Source organism: Pygocentrus nattereri, chromosome 19 (genome assembly GCF_015220715.1).
Source record: "Pygocentrus nattereri isolate fPygNat1 chromosome 19, fPygNat1.pri, whole genome shotgun sequence".
Taxonomy (NCBI): Eukaryota; Metazoa; Chordata; class Actinopteri; order Characiformes; family Serrasalmidae; genus Pygocentrus; species Pygocentrus nattereri.
The window spans coordinates 22314721-22334302 of record NC_051229.1 but is presented as its reverse complement, the minus strand read 5'-3'; the positions used below and the strand labels follow the sequence as shown (position 1 = coordinate 22334302).

The window sequence follows — 19582 nt, the reverse complement described above, 5'->3', positions numbered from 1 at the left end:
TCCATTGAACTTATTGTACAACTCTTTTTTGGGCTTGTTCAGCCCACTGCCCAGTCTTTCTGTACATGCTGCTGCTGTTGCCCCAGGAGACGTGGGCTGTGTGAAGTGATGGATGCAAGACTTAAGCAGCTAGGAACTGTACCCCTTTTTACTCCATTGACTTGAATAGTCATGCATCATCATTATAGTTGATCAAGCTTTAGTAAATCTAGCAGTATATGTGATCAGTCAGATTTAAACCAAAAACGGGCACAAAGGGCTTAGTACCTTTTTAGAATGAGGAAGAGAGCAAGAGAGAAGCTGACTGAATTGAGCAAATTGTGAGAGTGTGTTTTTGAAAGAATAGTGTGAGAGAAAAAGAGAAACTGACTAAGGTGCATATGTTTGTGAGAGAGAGAGCATTGCTGACTAAAAGCTTGAGCAGTGTGTCACTCAGTGAAGTATCCCATCCACCTCAGGATGAAATAGGATTGGGTTTGATTAATTTTGCCGACACTCTGGAAAAAGTCTGTGTGTGCATATGTGTGTACACATCTAAATGAAAAACTGTTGGTGTGTGAAATAGCCTGAAATCTCGGTATCTCTCCACTCTGAGAAAGTCAGCAAACCTCTGCTCTGCTGATGCGCTAATTCCACTGTACTTATGCACGGTATGGGATACATTTGAGAGTCAGGATACAGTGACCCTCAATTTCCTCTTGCTGTTCCTTAAAACTTCCTTTTCATTTTTCTCGGTATTGTTTTCTTATGTTAGGAATGTTAGTTATATATGATTACAGCCTGTTCAAAGGCCAGACCAATATGAAAGTTGTCACCAGTAGTGATTTGAAGGGGAATTCATAATTCAGTCAGTGAGATATAAACAGTCATTCAGAATGATTCATTATGAAATGGCTTATTATAGAGAAACGTTTACAGGGCTGATGGGAACCAGGGCTTCAGTGTCTACAATATAAATATTGCCGTTGTATTTACCATTCTAAATGACCAGTGAAGCTTCTGAATGGTTGTGTAATGCTAATAATAGTTAAATAGTGGTTAAGAAAACACTGTAAATACTTACATATAACTCTAGCCAAAAATCTTTTCTCAAAACTGTTGTAAAACAATGTCTCAAAAATTATACAAAGACTTCATAATTACTTCATGTAATAACTTTTTTCCCGTGCTGTTTTAAAATTAAATATTTGTGTTGTATATAAACATACCATTCAGTCCCCAGGCCATACAGCCCATATATGGAAATATTTAGCCACCTATTCACCCTTCAACAGATTAGCCCACTCATTCACGTTGAAGTTATAAGAAGTGATTGAGCCCCAAAAATTGTATATAAAATAACAGATTCTTAAAATGAAGTGTTTCCAAATGTTTTAAACAGTAGTGTATAGTTCAGGCCCTTCTATGTTCACAGTGCTTTTTTTGCTTATTGTCTTGTCTCTTTGGTGTTCTTTGTTTTTAGTGATGGCGACACTGCAGCTGCCGGTGAATAACTTGGCTAACTTGGCCAACCTGCCTCCGGGTACCAAGCTGTACCTGACCACAAACAGCAAGAACCCCTCTGGCAAGGGCAAACTGCTGCTCATCCCACAGGGAGCCATCCTGAGAGCCTCAAATAGCGCAGGTTAAAACACTGCAACTTTCCCTCACACACACAATCTTATACAGACACTCTGTACTGTTCGTATAGTCCGTCTCTCTCACTCCCTCTCTCTCCCTCCTCCTTTCTTCCTGTCTCCCTCCCTCCATCTTTCTGTCTTTGTCTGCCTCTGGTGCATTCCTGTATATGTCTGTGCCACTGTGCGGTGCTGGTATAGTTCGATGAGATGCTTATCCTTTTGTGACTTCACTTCTCACACAAGTTATTTTCCTTTCCCTGAATAGTACAATAACATTCAACACTCAGAGAGAGCAGCTGAAGCACTCACTGCCTGCCAGACTGCTCTGTTGTTTAATAATGCATGACTGTATTTGTATATTTGCAGGGTAATCCCAGTGTCTTAGCTCTGAGTGGTTCATCATTAGAACTAAAAATGTAACTTGTTGACTGTCACAGGACTGTTACAGGTGTTTAATGTAGGGCTTTTGCTTTGATCCTGATATCAGATTTTAATCTGAGCAACCAGGAGTGCTAATCTGAGAGCAGGTTGGGTTCCTTTTGGGGATCTGATGCATTAAAAGCAGGCTTTAATGCATCATAAAGCATCAATCTGAAGGTGCTGATTGATTTTGAAATGTTATATTTTTTCATTTTTCATTAAAGATATTAAGTAAAATTTGGGATATTTAAATTAAAAAAGAGGTATATATTTTCTATGTCTGTCTTTTATAGAATAAAATCATTTACTGTGTAAATACTTGCATTTGGGTATGTGTATTTTAAAAGCAGTTAAAAATTCAGCAAAATGATTTCGTAATAAAATGGAAGTGTGATAAAATTTGAGAATTGATGATGCATTGAGTCATTCTCTAGAGAATAGCAATCAAGTGAGTTCAGAGATTCACACCTTTTATTTCCTATAATAAATTCTTAGAACTGTCTCTAACAGCATCTTCTCTCTCTCTGGTTAGGTCACCAGTCTCAGAGTTCTTCTGGTTCTGCTCAGACCTCCAGCAGCAGCGGCTCTGGATCCAGCAGCCTGCCCACCAGCCTGTCCTGCACCTCCTACATACTCAAACAGACCCCACAGGTCACAGAACGCACACGCACACCTACACATACTTAGAGAATCATCCACATATTCCTAACACATTCTCCGCTCACCTTCACATAAAAACAGCATAAATGTATCATTGACCATAATACTTCTGCCCTTGTGCAGACATACACTCTTTGTGTATCTGCTTTTTGTTCTACTCTGTCTCTACACTGTGTTCTCTGCTTCTTCTCCGTCCACCAGTCTCCATTCCTTCCTTTCCTAGAAACTGAACTGGTCATGTTCCACCCAGAAATGTGCTCTTTCACAACATCTTCTGTGAGGTTTGACAAGCAGAGTATGTTGGGAGGAAAAAAGCCTTTCAATGTAATGAAAAATCTTAGTTTTTGTATCTTAGTTTTAAACGTAATCTTTTAGAACACCTAAATCTAGAGTATAATTTTTGTTGCACGATCAAGCTAACATTAGCATGATGGCAAAATGCATTGTTTCCAGCCTGCCTTAGATTTGATAAAACAGCAAAGTCTATCGTGGTAGCATAGCATTTTAAGCTGGACACTCAACGTTATTTGAGCAGGCATATGGATAGGTCAGTTGACGGCAGTTGAACTGTGTTCCTAGCCTTGTAAGGTGTGTATATAGTCTGAGGATGTTCTAAGCCGTTGCAAACAAATTTTAATGGATTGGATATTGCCTGTATTAAGCCGGGTCCAGCTTCGATCATATCCACATTCCTGGGAATATCAAATGCGAGTGGCTATTACACTTAAACTCTTCTGCCACTTGCCATCAATAGCACAGAACCACGGAATTGTATAAAATACATCTGTCACATTTTCACTTGCAAGTGGCAACCAGTTGAAAATGAAACTGACACGGTAACTTTACCAGCCGTGTTGCTTCTGGTTTTTAACTGGTGTTAAAACAGCACTTTGAAAATTGAGAGAAGAAAGCAAACTGCTACATACATGTTATAAAAATCATTGACCTCATTTACACTTGGTCACATTATGTGACTAGTATTTGGTTTGTATCCTAAAAAGACTTTAGCCACATGCATTTACACTTAGTAGTCAAATGTGTCTCCAGTAAGTTGGACTAAAATCTGATTGCTGTGTAGGACAGAACATCAACTAGTTAAGCGACAGCACATTACCAGTTGTTTATCCGTTGAGATGTTTGCTGTGTCCGCCTATATTGCTATTAAGCGTTTCTTTTTGTCTGCTTCCCAACCGTATACATCATGATCATCTTCCTCTCAGACACAGATCATATGCTGGGTGACATACTGCATGGGGTGGAGTTCCATTTGTACTGGGAGGGGTTGTGGTTTTATGTTTGCAATATGTGGTTTAAATGTAACTTGGACCACCTCCTGAGGTGGTTTGAGTGATCAGGTTTGTATCTGTTTTCAATGTGTCTTGGGTGGTTTATACTTGCATTTAGACATACATTATTTAGACATAATCCTGATACTCGAGACACATTAAGTGACCAGGTGTAAATGGGGTCATAGTGTTTTCATGATGGTATAAAGCAGTTATTTAACATAAGTAGTCTACAACAAATCACTCTAGAATGTATCATGCACATACAAAAAATGAAATAATGTTACTGTGGTCTGGCACAGTAGGTGGTCTGGCATATCTTACCTAAATTATATTGCTGTATTATCTATGAAAACATAATGATGTTACCTCATACTCATTTAATATACGTTTAAAGTACTTGGATTGGATCAGTGAATTGGGACATCCCTAGTTGAGACTCTAGTGTCCACATGATTCTATGGTCCAGCCTTACTGTTCAGCACACACTGAGCATTTTGTTTTCTAGTCTGTGTTGGTATGTTAGCAGTTCAGCTGAGAGAAGTTGGCAGTGTTTTGTCAGTTTTGGCATGTTTTGGTGTTAGGTTTGCATAATGGCTGCTGTGGGAAGTAGTGTGCCTCTTTGGCAATCATTTTGTTCCCTTTTAAATCTGACATGAACATAAAACTGTAATGTGTGTATGATTTTTGGATCAGAGGTACATTTTAGTCCTTTTACACCTAAAATGAAAATGCATAATATTTGGCCGCATAGTCAGTGGATGCCACTTTCAGCTTGCATTATGGCAATTAGCCCTGGCCGAGAGCACATCATCAGCTCAGCAAGAAGTGAACATCATTACAAGGAGCATTAATGCTGTTCCCCACTTCATTCATAACACCCTGATATTTCAAAACACAGCCCAGATGGATCCAGTTATATAAGCTGCACATTTTACTAATGCCAATCTTTGTTGTTTTTTGTTGGTTGAAGTTTCAGGGCATACTTACTCCCTGGTGAAAATGATGATATTGTTATGTTGGCTGTATGTGAAGAGTTTAATTAAAGACATATCGAAGGCCAGTTGTTACATAAGCATAAACACCATTTTGGAATAAATCTCCTCATTTGTTCTAGCCAATCTAGATCTTACTTGCCATCTTTGTAGGGTGCCTTTAAAACAGTAATAAAAAAATTTCTCCAAACACAGACATTTGCAGAGTATATGAGTAGAGCAGCGTGGTTTTGCAGTGTGGAATGTTTTGGAGTGTGGAACAACACAGTTTGTTTCATCACAGTTATCACAGTTCTCTTTTGTTCCAAAATTGCTTCAGTACCAGTCCATCCCACAGGCCTGACCCTTTTCAAACTGACTACCTCTACCATGAGTGATTCAGCAGCATGGTTGTTAAAGACATGACACATCACACATTACTGCCATACACAGCAGAACTGTCAGCAGACCTACGTACTGAAAATTCTCAACGACCACTTTGATGTTGTCCATTTTCCTTGTGCACTTGTCTACCCTCGGCAGCTTTATGGCTTTTGGTATTATAACAAAGTGGAAGCGATTGGGAATGACAGCAACTGGGGTAGGCCACGTAAAATGCGGGGACAGCGGATGCTGAAGCGCATAGTGCACAGAGGTCGCCAACTTTCTGCAGAATCAGTTGCTGCAGACCTGCAGAACTTCATGTGACCGTCAGATTAGCTCAGGAACAGTACATGGAGAGCTTCATGGAATGGGTTTCCATGCCCATCAGCAGCATCCAAGCCTTACATCACCAAGCACAATGCAAAGGATTGAATGCAGTGGTGTAAAGCGCCGCCACTGGACTCTAGAGCAGTGGAGACGTGTTCTCTGCAGTGACAAATCACACTTCTCCATCAGGCAATCTGATGGATGACTCTGTTTTTTTTGCGGTTGCCAGGAGAACGGTACTTGTCTGACTGCATTGTGCCAAGTGTAAATTTTGGTGGATGTGGGGTTGTTTTTCAGGAGTTGGGCTCGACACATTAGTTCCAGTGAAAGGAACTCTTAATGCTTCAGCAGACCAAGAGATTTTGGACAATTTCATGCCTCCAACTTTGTGGGAACAGTTTGGGGATGGCCCCTTCCTGTTCCAGCATGACTGCGCACCAGTGCACAAAGCAAGGTCCATAAAAACATGGATGAGAGAGTTTAGTGTGGAAGAACTTGACTGGCCTGACCTCAACCCAACAGAACATCATTGGGATGAATTAGAGCAGAGACTACAAGCCAAGCCTTCTCAACCAACATCAGTGTCTCACCTCACAAATGCGCTTCTGGAAGAATCGTCAAAAATTCCCATAAATGCACTCCTAAACCTTGTGGAAAGCCTGCCCAGAAGAGTTGAAGCTGTTATAGCTGCAAAGGGTGGACTGATATCATATTAAACCCTATGGATTAAGAATAGGATGTCACTCAAGTGAATACTTTTGGCCATATAGTGTAGCTAGCAAGTAACAAACGCATATACCCCACCAATTAGCATTGCTCTGTATGTTAAAATCATCACACACTTGTCGTAAGCCACATCATGGTAAGTCATTTCAGATAGATTGTGGTTTCTGATGTACTGTTTTCTATACAAACAGTCTTCTATTTGACTTTCTTAAACTTTCTCTCTTGCTTTTAGAATGTCAGAGTTTAAGAAAGGAAATCTTGGTAGTAATTGGAAATTTATGATGGTTTCAGTATTTATCATGGTATATTTACATATATTTTTCTAATAAAACCATTTTAGACCAGTTGTTAGCAAGTTAACAGTGACTCAGTATTTTTGGGATGACACTTGATGTCCTTTCAACTGAAGTAAATCTCAAGTATTGTTGTACGAAATAGAAAGTAAATAAAGCTGATGCTTACATGTAAGCTTTCAGTTATTTCTCTGGGCCTGACAAAATGCCCCAAATGTTACTCTGTTGTAGCTGACTGGGGGGAGACAGTGCTGCAAGTGATGCAAGAGAAAAACAGAAGTGTGGCATTAGTACTGATGTCTGTGCTAGGCTAACCCAGAGAGAATGTCAGTTCCTTCCATTCTAGGGTCTCTATAACAAAATGGCCCTGGTTAGTTCAGACTGCAGCTAACTGCACATTGGAAAGAGGCTGAGGGATTGCTGTGTTTATTTTTACTTCGAATTTGGCTTAAAAAGTCATGTCTGTACATCAGCCATTCAGCTAAAAGGGCTGAGCTTGTTTTGTGCTGTGTGTGTTGTTATCTGCACCTATTTTGGCATACCAGTCTAAAGATTATTACAACTCATTTCTTATGCATTGTAATAAGTATACTGTATGAAGCCATATATCACCCACAACTGCACTGTATACTTCCATACACTTCTCTTTCTTCACTCTCACCCACAACTGCACTGTATACTTCCATACACTTCTCTTTCTTCACTCTCACCCACAACTGCACTGTGTACTTCCATACACTTCCCTTTCTTCTCTCTCTCTCTCTCTCTCTCTCTCTCTCTCGCTCTCTCGCTCTCTCGCTCTCTCGCTCACTCGCTCTCTCTCTTTCCCCTCTCTCTTTGTCCTCTGTGTGTAATCTTTAGCCCTTGCCTAGGGCTGCTGGAGCTGAAGGTCAGACCAATAGACCCCGTCAGTCTTTTGACTCACACTCACACACATGTCACTGACTATATGTGTGTACTCTATTGACTTCTCTCCCTAATGATCTTTCCAGGGCACATTTCTGGTTGGCCAGCCGGGGGGCTCGGGGAAACAGGGCGGGTCCAGTTCCTCTGGTAACGTTGTGTCAAGCCCTGCCTCAGTTACCCAACAGGCTATTCGGGTCACAGCAGGGCAGAAAGCAGCCATATTGGCTCAGGTACGTGTCATTAAGGAACCAAGTTACAGCAGAGAAAAGCTAGACACACCTCAGGGCTCCTTTGTGAGTACAAGTTTTGCTTTTAAAGAAGTGATGTGGCAAAACATTTCAGCACTATGCAAGCCTAACCCAGATGTAGTCAGTCAGCCAAGACATATTTTTGTTCAGTTTAGCACGGGAGCTATGAGTCTAACATTGCTAAAAAAATTAATAGTCACCCAAATCCTCTAGCTAAATACATCTTTAAAATGTCTCTCAAGTCACTCAAACTACTTCCGGCTCTTCATTAAAGTTGTACAGACCATTGATGTGGTTTAAGATACTGTATGACCGATTAAGGAATGAACAGAACTCCTGTTCTGGCATGTTGTATTGAAATCTGACTCCCCCTCCCCTGCATATGGGTGTTCCACTTTACGTTAACAGTTTCTTTTGTTTCTATTTCTAAATGGTTTATCTTGTAATTTAAAACTGAAGATAAAAATAGAAACATAAATTTTGAGTGTAATCTGACTTTATTGTCCTTGTGACATGCGCACGTGAAGGGAAGTCGGATTCTGCCTTGGAAAGCAGAATTCTGCATAATAGCTAATGTGTAAAATGGCTGACTGCAGCGTTCAGCTATGCAGTGACGTTTTGTTCATCTTTCTTTAAAGCTCACTGTAATACTGTGTTTTAAACCACATCAATTAATAAAGTATATAGTGCTTTTTACAACAGATATTGTCACAAAACAGCTTTGTAGAAAGTGTCCAAGCCTCAGTGAGCAAGGGTGACAGTGGCAAGAAAACTCCCTAAGAGCAAGATGAAGAAACTTTGAGAGGAACCTAGACTCAAAAGTGAAACCTGTTGTCCTCTGGCCGATACTGGATATCAAAGTAATGCAGCAACCCAAATATGAATAAAGGATAGGATTTTACAGTTAATACACAATATTAAATATAGAGAAATTTAAAACAGATACCAGCCTGTTATTAGACAGAAGCATTACGCAGTGGTAACTGATGACTACTGTGAGAGGCCTATCAGAGTAACAATGGAAAAAAAAATCTGATCTATGAAAATCAGTCACTGTTACCAGTGAAAACTGGTGACTACTGTTAGGAGCATATCGCATTGAAAGAGTTAGATCTATGAACAGCACTGACCATTGTGAGATGTCTGTCATGATGAGTTGTTAATATGAATATCTGTGTGACCTTAATGATGACCTGGATGCAGTTTGGGTCAGGAGTAGTTTTGAAGATGTATTTGCAGAAACTGTATGTTTATGTTAGCCTCGTAGCTTCATCACTAAAGAAACAATTTAGACAGCAAATGTCTTGGCTTGTCAGCTACATCTGGTATAATTTAGATTTTTAGCCAAATGCTTCCTTTAAAGTCTTTTGTATGTGTACCCAGATCTCAGTACATGTAATAAATAGTATTCTTTTACATATCGGAAGTGCTGTTACACTGTGTTCTTGCTTATGTTCATACAGACATTATTTCAGCAAAGTTTTTTTGTTCACATAGACATCAAGTAACATCTGATATTGATGCAGTCAGAGCATCATCATTGCGCCCCACATACTCTTGAGTGTTTGGGTAGTTTCAGGTGCTGTTGTGTCTTTGATGACTCCATCTGGGTCATGAGGAGTTTGTTAATGATTCAACAAGAACATGAAAACACAAATTCTGACATTTCTTGATGTTTTGTGTGCTAAGCTATGTGGCTGTTTTTTGTTCAGTATGAGTCAGTTTAGCACTGATTAGTGTAGTTGTAGTGTATTTATACTCAAGTTTAATTAAAGTTTAAAAAAGGCCTGACAACTGAAACTGACTCAGATGAACATAAACAAACCATGCCTAACCCTTTAAACATTTTATTTATTGGAAAAACGTTGAGGAAGGGTCCTACAAGAAAATTAAAGAGATTAAATGATAAATAAAGAAAAATAAATAAAACACTGTGTTTGCATCATCGCGAACATTAGGCCCAGTTTCCCAACATACTTTTCAGGCTCTTTAACGGTACAGTAGGCCTCAAAATGGCAATTATCACCATCGCTGTCAGTTTATTTGTCCCTCATCGACAATGTCCAGTTACATTGCCCTACTGCCCATGCCTAATATAGATAATGTATAATGTACAATGAACTACCCCCTTGTTTTGTCTCAGTCTTGCCACTGTTAGTCTCAGTCTTGACTTAGACTCTACCACTAGAGTCTTGGTCTTAACTCTGACTCACCTGTAAGGCATCTTGATTACAACACTAGTATCTGTAAAGGACTAATTTGTCTAGCTGTGTTATATTACACTGGCTGTTATACTGATTGTATACTGTTGAGTATTACACTGTTACTGTGTGAATATGTTGATAGCTCTGTGATGGTGTTGGTGTTGAGCTGTTTATTAGTAGTTGCTCTTTAATGTTACTGTCAGTTTAGGACACCATTATTTATTCTCTCTTTCTCGCTCTCGTTCTCTCTCTGTTTACGCTGACACTCTCTGCTGTGGAATCAACATATCGATCCCTCTTTCTCTTCCTCGCTCACTCTCTGTCTCTCTACTTCCATGTGTTCCGCCCCCAGCGTGCTTCCCACACTCATCTACAGAGCTGTTAGTGTTTGGTCTGATCATCATATAAATCTAATGCCTGTGCCTACACTAAAGCAAAGAAGCTTGAATCCTAATTTACACACTCAAGAGTTCTCTCTCCATTTCTGTCTTTCTAACTATATTTGCTCCTAACAGTTTAGTGCTCCATATGACCAAAACCAATTAATTAATACAATACCAAAGACATGCTAACCTTTCAAAGCAGGGCTTGATATTAAGCTTTTTTGTGGAATTCACAGTATGTTTGCTCAAAGGCTAAAATCAATAACATCAATAACAACGTTCACTAATGACGTTTTTATACGTTTGTATAATTGTATACGTTTATAATTAATTGTATACGTTTACTAAAATGCTACCGAACTGGAACTGAACAATTTGTAATGTGTCTGTTTGAGAAACAGTGAGATTCAGGAGTGAGTGAGAGGGAGAGAGATTAGATTTTTTCTACAATAGCAATTAACATGACCTGTCTCTAAAAATTCAGTATGTTTTTCATTCCTGATATTGAAATCTGTCAGAATGTTAGAGTGAGGCGTGTTCGGTGGTACATTTGAGATCTCTTGTTTGACTGTGTATGCATGTGGATCAGTGTCCAAACATCTGTTTTGAAGTAAAATGGTGATTTAGGTTCTTGTCTGCTCAGTTGGACTCGAAGTATTGACCATTGAGTTATACTACAGCTGAAGTGATGTACTTTGACAAATTAATAAATGTATTAACAAAATATAATGTAATATAATAAAAAAAATAATAAAAATATAATATATATAATTATATAATATAATTATATAATAAAAAGATAAAAATGTCTGAAGACTGTTTGGGCACTGTGTTCTGTGTGAGGAAGCCCTGGTGTGATGGTTACTTTGTCAATTAACATAGACATCTCTGAGCTAAATCGCTAAGCGTTAAAAAAATACATTTTTGTTCCCTTTTAGATTCATATATATCGGTATAAACTCTTAGATTGACTCGTCTTGACTTCAAAGTTTTACTTGGCACTTGGCCAGGTTGTGGAGGTTTCAAACACATTCTGAGTAATTAGCTTGGCTGCTGCTGCCAAAGCGAAGCCCTCAAGTGTGATGAAGGTATAAACTTATTTGCTGTTTGTAAACACTGCGCATGTATCACAGTAGGCTGCTCAGAACAGTCCTTTTTGATTTGTTAACTAATTTGTTAGCCTGGTTTTCCTTGCATATTTACTTAATCATCCACTTGTCCAATATAAGCTTTCACTTGTCACAGACAAGCAGACAGCCCTCATGTTGAGCCCTAGTTAAGGAAAAAAATAGTTTAGTGAAAAACAGAAAAAAAAAAAAAAAAAAAAAAAGAAATTCGCACATTTTCTCTTGGCCCAAGGCATGTCCAAAGTGGACCTATGGGGCTAATGTAGGTAACAATCAGTTTAGTTTCAAAACACTTCCGAACTAAGACCTAAAACATATCTCACACTAATAAACTTCTACCACGATAATACAGAGAGAGCAAGACAAGAGAAAGAAACAGGAATAAAAAGATATCAGATGGGACCACTATTTAAGTTTAGTTGCAGAAGCTCCCGACCATGCTTTTTATAATATGTGATTTAACAGGGGAAAAAAACTCTTTTATTTTGGCTCAATGTCTTCTTTGTTATGTAAGGTAAATATCTACATTCCCACTCCTACGAACCCTGGCTTTTGCTGTACACTCACACACACATACAGTTATGTTTACGCTGTATGCCCTGATCAGCACATAATGATTAATTGAAGGTCAATATAATGATTTTGACAGATCAAGTCACAATATGCTTTGTAAGAGTAGCTTAATGATGGCCCCTAATAATGGGGCCAGATATAATGTTGGCACATTTAATGGGTGCAATTGGTGTAAATAATTCTGAAATTTGATCTGAGTGACTGCATTTCCAGGATATATTACTCTGGAAACTTTTGGGAATCAGTTGATCTTGGATAATAGCTATTTGTGCCTATATAGTAAGTTATACAATGGAATTAGTTAAAAAAATTCGATAATGGGGTTCCAAAAGCCGACAGATATGAGGCATTTAGCAAATTGCCCCAGAAATATTATTTAGTTAGATTTTCATCATAAAAAATTTTCACTGGAATTTCACTGGCCTACCTAGCATTAGTGTTATGTACTGTACTATGCTAAATTACAATTAAAAAGCCATTTAAGCTTTATTTGAAAAATAAAAGCAGAAAAACACTTACTAGAATAAATATAAATAATAATAATACAGCAAATAGTGATTTTGCATGTCACTGTATGTGTTTAATCCTTTCAAAAGCTCTCTACAAGGAAGCCCGATATTAACTGTAGTTATCATCCATTACCTGGGTTGGCTAATAAATGTTTCATTATGTTAACTCAGGTGTGCTAGTGATGGAATTTATTAAATTTATGTGATTGCTGGGGGCATACAGGAGACATCTGGAACAAACTTGTTGTGAAATTCAGGAGGGCAAAGTTGATAGACTTGCAGGTGTCACATTTTAAGGAAAGAGACTGTTAATTCCTGCCTCATCACCCCTCTATGTTTTGAACTAGTGTGAACAAGAAGGATATGTTGCAGGCTTTCCTAAGAAAATGGACCGATTCTCATCAGTTCCAAAAGGTTCCAAAAGTAATAAATAAATAATAAATAATAAAGAAATAAATGGATGACATCTTTAAATGGCTGCTTGGTACCCGTTATCCATGTATTTACATTAACTGGCAACGTTCGCTTTTGTTTATCATTGGCCACACTAGTATTGCTTAGTTAAAATCTTGATTAATACCCTTGGTTCCTCAGATCTTTTCCTTCATTTTTTTGTGCTATTTTGGCAGGTGGTGGGTGGGTCTCAGGGTTCTCAGGTGAAGCTGACTGATGGTTCAGTAAAGGCAGTAACAGCAGCCGCACACCTGTCCAAAGCAGGCACTACCACCTTAAGGATGACAGGGGGCATCATCACAGCCACCAGCTCGACACAGAGTGCACCAGCTGCTGCTGCCCCAACCTCACAACAGGTGAGAGACGTGCTGGACTCCTACAGTTCTCAGGCCTCACAACTTTCAACAGCTAAAAATAATGTTTCTGAAGCAGGATTGAAAAGATTTTAGGAATTTCACCACTATGGTACATAATATCATCAAAAAGTTCAGGGAAAGCAAAAGTGAATGTCCATGGTCTTTGACTTCTCAGACAGCACTGCATTAAAATAGGCATGTTTTTGTGATGTTATCTCTGCTCAAGAATACTTGGAAAGACTGTTGTCAATAAACACCTTCACACAGAACTGCAGTCCAGAACTTGAAAATGTGTATCTTATCAAGCACAAAATACAGCAACAAAGGACCTGTATGGTGGCACATCTGAAGAAAAAAAAAACATTTCAAATGTATTTTCATTGGTCCTACAAAGAAAATTTGTCACAGGAGGCACAACCAGATCTGCCTAGTCAGTTACGGGATTTGAACCCACAGTCTTCCGGTTGATGGCTCATTTCTCCTACCACTAGGCTACTAAATAGGTTTTCAATAACCTTTTTGGGAATTTTTGTGGGCATCAAATTTGGAATTAATTTACAAAAAACAGTGACGTTTAAGTTAGCATAAGCAGTTTAATGCAGGTCAAACAGCCCATTAGGATACAGATTTTTGAGCACATGGTTCACTAGTTAGCGTTTTGTTTTAACATACTATTATCTGCGAAAATGTGAAAAAATGTATTTGTACTATTGTCCATTTTATATAGCTGACAGCATGCCGTACAGCTTGAATAGGTGTTTTGGATGTTGTTAATCGTTGTCCTTAAGCATCCATTACTTGTTAACAACATTAGCCGTATAGTTAGAGTGCAAACCAAAGACACAAAGTATGTTTTAGGTGAACGACTACATTTTATAAATTTGAGCTTTACCTTGAAATGTAAAAAAATAAAGCAGAATTGTTTAAATGTGTTAAACTTATATTTCCTCTCCTTTACCCTCAAGCCTGCAGAGGGAGTCGGAGTACCTACAGCTCCATCAGTCTCAGGGGCTAAAGCAGCGACACAGCACCCTGTGTTGATGGCAGCCAATCAGGCTGCAGTGATCAACGCCGCCAAGAGTGCCAGCTCAGCAACTAACGTAGCAAAAAGCACCGGCAACATGGTAACCGTCGGCAAGAACGTCAACATGCCACTCATCAGTCTGTCAAAAGGTGCAGGGACAGCAGTAATGGGTGTGCCCAAAAGTGCCAGTCCCTCATTGGTAACTGCAGCTTCACTAGTGGGTGGAGCAACGGTCAGTGGGAAAACAGCTGCTGCGATTTCTGGTAACCAGTCATTTCTAGTTGTGTCATTTGCTTGAATGTATATACATATATGTCCAAAAGTATCAAGACAGCCCTACTAATGAGTGAAGTCAGCTATTTGAAACTGCTCCCATTCCTTAAACTGGTGTTGAGTTTCACACACACAGCCTGTGCGGCCTCTATAAAAAAGCATTGTGGCCTTTGGCTGAATGCACTCAAATCCTTACAGCAATATTCCAACATCTAGTGGAAACAATCTCCCTATTAACACCTTTGACTTTGGAAGAAATGTTAGATAAGCAAATGTCTACAAACATACACAGATGAGCCAAAACATTAAGACTGCTCACAGATTAAGCTGGTTATGTCATAACAATGGTACATAAAGGTCAAGTAATATGTTAGACTGCATTCAGTTCACGTAATTGATGTGGGTCAAATGTGTAGGAATGAAGACCTGAGTGACAAGAGCCAAATTGTTATGGCCAGACAGCTGGGTTGGAACATCTTTGAAATGGCAAAGCTTGTGGGGTGCTCCTTTTCAGCAGAACAGTAGTCCTAGGAGGAGATTGGTGTAAAAGTAGAGGAGGCAGTGGATAGGGCAAGATGGAGGCAGATGGAGGGTCCGCTGTGGCGACCCCTAAAGGGAGCAGCCAAAAGAAGAAGAAGTAGTAGTCCTAGGAGGGATAAACCACAAACCAGTGACCGAGTTGGGAGCCCAAGGCTCATTGATGTACATCCCCAATTCCAATGAAGTTGGGACATTGTGTAAAACATAAATTAAAACAGAATACTATGATTTGCAAATCCTTTTCAACCTATATTCAATGGAGTAGACTACAGAGACAAGACATTTAATGTTCAAACGGATAAACTTTATTGTTTTTTGCAAATATTCACTCATTTTGAAGTTGATGTCTGAAACACGTTCCAAAGAAGTTGGGACAGGGGCAACAAAAGACTGGAAAGTTGAGGAATGCTCAAAAAACACCTGTTTCGAACATTCCATAGGTGAAGAGGTTAATTGGAAACAGGTGTCATGATTGGATATAAAGGGAGCATCCTTGAAAGGCTCAGTCGTTCACAAGCAAGGACGGGGCGAGGTTCACCACTTTGTGAACAACTGCGTGAGCAAATAGTCCAACAGTTTAAGAACAACGTTTCTCAACGTGCAATTGCAAGGAATTTAGGGATTCTATCATCTACAGTCCATAATATCATCAAAAGATTCAGAGAATCTGGAGAAATCTCTGCAAATAAGCAGCAAGGCAGAAAACCAACATTGAATGCCCGTGACCTTTGATCCCTCAGGCGGCACTGCATTAGAAACCAACATCATTCTGTAACGGATATTACCACATGGGCTCAGGACACTTCAGAAAACCATCGTCAGTGAACACAGTTCGTCGCTCCATCTACAAGTGCAAGTTAAAACTCTGCCATGCAAAGCGAAAGCCATATATCAACAACACCCAGAAACGCCGCCGGCTTCTCTGGTCCTGAGCTCATTTGAGATGGACTGACGCAAAGTGAAAAAGTGTCCTGTGGTCTGACGAGTCCACATTTCAAATTGTTTTTGCAAATTATGGACGTCGTGTACTCCAGGCGAAAGAGGAAAAGGACTGTCTGGATTGTTATCAGCACAAAGTTCAAAAGCCAGCATCTCTGATGGTGTGGGGGTGTGTTAATACCCATGACATGGGTAACTTGCACATCTGTGAAGGCACCATCAATGCTGAAAGGTACATACAGGTTTTGAACAATGCCAAGACAATGCCAAACCACGTTCTGCAAGTGTTACAGCAGCGTGGCTTTGTAGTAAAAGAGTGCAGGTACTAGACTGGCCTGCCTGCAGTCCAGACCTGTCTCCCATTGAAAATGTATGGCGCATTATGAAGCACAAAATACGACAATGGAGACCCCGGACTGTTAAGCAACTGAAGTTGTACATCAAGCAAGAATATGAAATAATTCCACCTACAAGGCTTCAACAATTAGTGTCCTCAGTTCCCAAACACTTATTGAGTGTTGTTAAAAGGAAAGGTGATATAACACAGTGGTAAACATGCCCCTGTCCCAAATTCTTTGGAATATGTTGCAGGCATCAAATTCAAAATAAGTTAAATATTTGCAAAAAACAATAAAGTTTATCCGTTTGAATATTAAATATCTTGTCTTTGTAGTGTATTCAGTTGAATATAGGTTGAAAAGGATTTGCAAATCATCGTATTCTGCTTTTATTTGTTTTACACAATGTTCCAACTTCATTGGAATTGGGGTTGTATGAAGTCAAAGAATTGTAGATGGTTGTCGGAGGAATGTGTCATAACATGCAGTGCATTGCACTCTTCTGCATATTGGAGTGCATAGCCGCCATCTGGTCAGAGTGCCAGAGCTAACCCCTGTCCACCATCAAAAACCTCTATAATGGCCATGCAAGCATCAGAACAGGGTCTTAGAGCAGAGGAAGGTCATTTAGTTCAATGAGTCCTATTTATTTTACATCATGTGGAAGGCTTGGTACATGTGTGCTGTTCACCTGAGATAGTGGCACCAGGATGCACTCTAGAAAATCTCTGGGCGATGTTCTGCTGGGAAACACTGGGTCTTGGCCTCCTGTAGACATCAATACATGCCATCTACCTAAACATCTGTCTGTGGATCAGATACACCTCTTTGTGGCAGTGCTGCCACACTGCTTCACATTGTTTGGGAATAGTTTGAGGAACATAATGAAGAGTTCAGGGTGTTATCCTGGTCACTGAATTTCCTAGATCTTAATTTGACAAAGCATCAGGTCCCCATCTCCTTTCAGGATTTAAGGGATCTTCTGCTAATGATAACACAGGGCTCCTTCAGAGGTCCATTTATCGTAGGTCTGTGTTGTTTTGTCAGCACACAGAAGACCGCATATCAACAAAGTGTGTAATTTTACTAGGGGTGTTTATAAGCGCAGTATGCAAACTTTTGTATTTGTGTTCCTCCTCCATTAGGCATGTTAAAGCTCCACTCAGGCCAGTCCAGCTCTCAGCAGACAGTGCTGACCATTCCAGCCAACCAACTCAAGCAGCTCAGCATCAGTGGATCCTCTTCAGGACTACAGACCATCCTCATGCCTGTAGGAAAAGGTAGAGCAACCATTCTCTATGTACATAACTCTCTGTCACCCGGATCCCTTTTTCTCGGCATCATTTTGCCATCATCCCTCTCTCCACTCTGGCTATTAATCTATTGTCATCCATATAATTCTCTCCTTATTTTGCTCTAATCTGTTCTTGTCATGTTTGTTTTTTAATTTGTCTTATGCCATATCATTCTGCTGTTATTCTGTCTAGCTATTTCTCTATCTCAGCCTGCTCTTTGTGCATCACTCTGTTCTTAACTTTTTCCATTTTATGCCCTCTTCCTATATCACTATCTTCTTCTGTCTGTATACATCTTTCTGTATCGTTGTACCTCTATACCTACTGTCTTGACTCTCTCCAAATATTGTTCTACTCTCAGACCTCTCTCCCTCTCAATCTACTCTGCTCTCTCTCCCCCTTTTCTATAACCTACTCATTCCGCTTTCTCAAGAGGCCACTGTGATACAGAATTAAAACTCTCCTTGCAGGAGAAGATTCTGTAATATCCACAGCCTGAGTATTATTCACCCTTAAACTTTTCAGGTTTGAGTATTACAGATGTACACTCTTCAGGCCACAATATTGTTAATCCTTCCTGTTCACCCGTACAGCCAGCAGATGTTTGGCACTTTAAGCTCACATTCTAACACAGTCAGTCTAACACCCTGTCTCTACATTGTCAAATAAACCAGTATTGGTGTATGTGTGTGGTTGATGTGGTATGTTTAGAATCACTATTGGAGCAAAAATGCCCTTTACACTGTGTCAGAATTTCATGAAGAACAGACCAACAGAAATGGTCCAAAATGGATTACAGTGAAAGATTGTTACATTAACTTACATTGAAATTCAGATGTTTAGTTAGATGTTAGAAGTTACGTTTTTGGAGGTATGAGGTTTTATTCAGGTGCTTCCCATTAGCCTTGATGGCTGATAATTGATATTATTGAATATCACAGTTATTTGAATAAGTGCTGATAGAGGTGGGCAATATTATGATGATATATTATCATTATCAGGATAAATTTTATCATGTTGCACAATATGCTTTTCTGAGCATACAGTGTATCATCAGTACTTGAAGACACTAAATGCATGTTTCATTAAAAAAATAATATAATTAGTCATGTTTAAGTGGTTTTAGTGCAGTACAGATGACTATTGTGTGTGTCTGTAAAATATTATATGTATCGTAAAAAAATGACGTGAAGTATCGTGATGTGATATTTTTGACATCACTCCCCTAAGTGCCAGTGTTATGTTATTTTTGTTGCTTTGCCATTATTTAACAATTTAAGACAGAGGAAAAAACATACATTCCTGCTTTTTTAGATACCCTTTTTTTATTAATAAAGGAATTTCTCATTGCTTTTTTTGAACAAGAAAACGTATTGATACTCATCGATTAAACAAATCAATAATAAGTGCTTGTTGATCTGAACTGCAATGATTGAGCTCACTTGAGGAAAAAATGCCTTGTGCATCTTTTATGTCTTGATAGAAAACACGCTACCGCACAAAGTTCTGCTTCTACAATTGATTTGTTAAAATGATTTACTGCTAGGAACAGTGGTCCTGTGTCCCCCATGGCATCAGAATTACCAGCCTCATAAGGTTCATGTGGTTAATCATTCCCCATTTTCAAAAATGTGTGTAGAAAAGATTGCACTTAAATATTCACTGTACAAACAGAATACAGATTAATTAATTACACAAATGCTTGCATTTCAGCACATGCAAATA

At 39.2% G+C, this 19582-nt stretch overlaps 1 protein-coding gene across 6 annotated transcripts in view; it reads left to right on the top strand.

Annotated features, from left to right (window-relative positions):
* Positions 1–19582, top strand: part of yeats2 (YEATS domain containing 2) — an 81861-nt gene that overhangs the window by 40387 nt on the left and 21892 nt on the right. For all 6 annotated transcript variants that reach the window (XM_017699189.2, XM_017699190.2, XM_037530956.1 and 3 more), the window contains exons 16-21: positions 1463–1624; positions 2572–2690; positions 7682–7825; positions 13269–13448; positions 14414–14735; positions 17708–17842. In XM_017699189.2, coding sequence (XP_017554678.1) covers positions 1463–1624; positions 2572–2690; positions 7682–7825; positions 13269–13448; positions 14414–14735; positions 17708–17842 — 1062 coding nt within the window. The remainder of the gene's footprint in view (positions 1–1462; positions 1625–2571; positions 2691–7681; positions 7826–13268; positions 13449–14413; positions 14736–17707; positions 17843–19582) is intronic.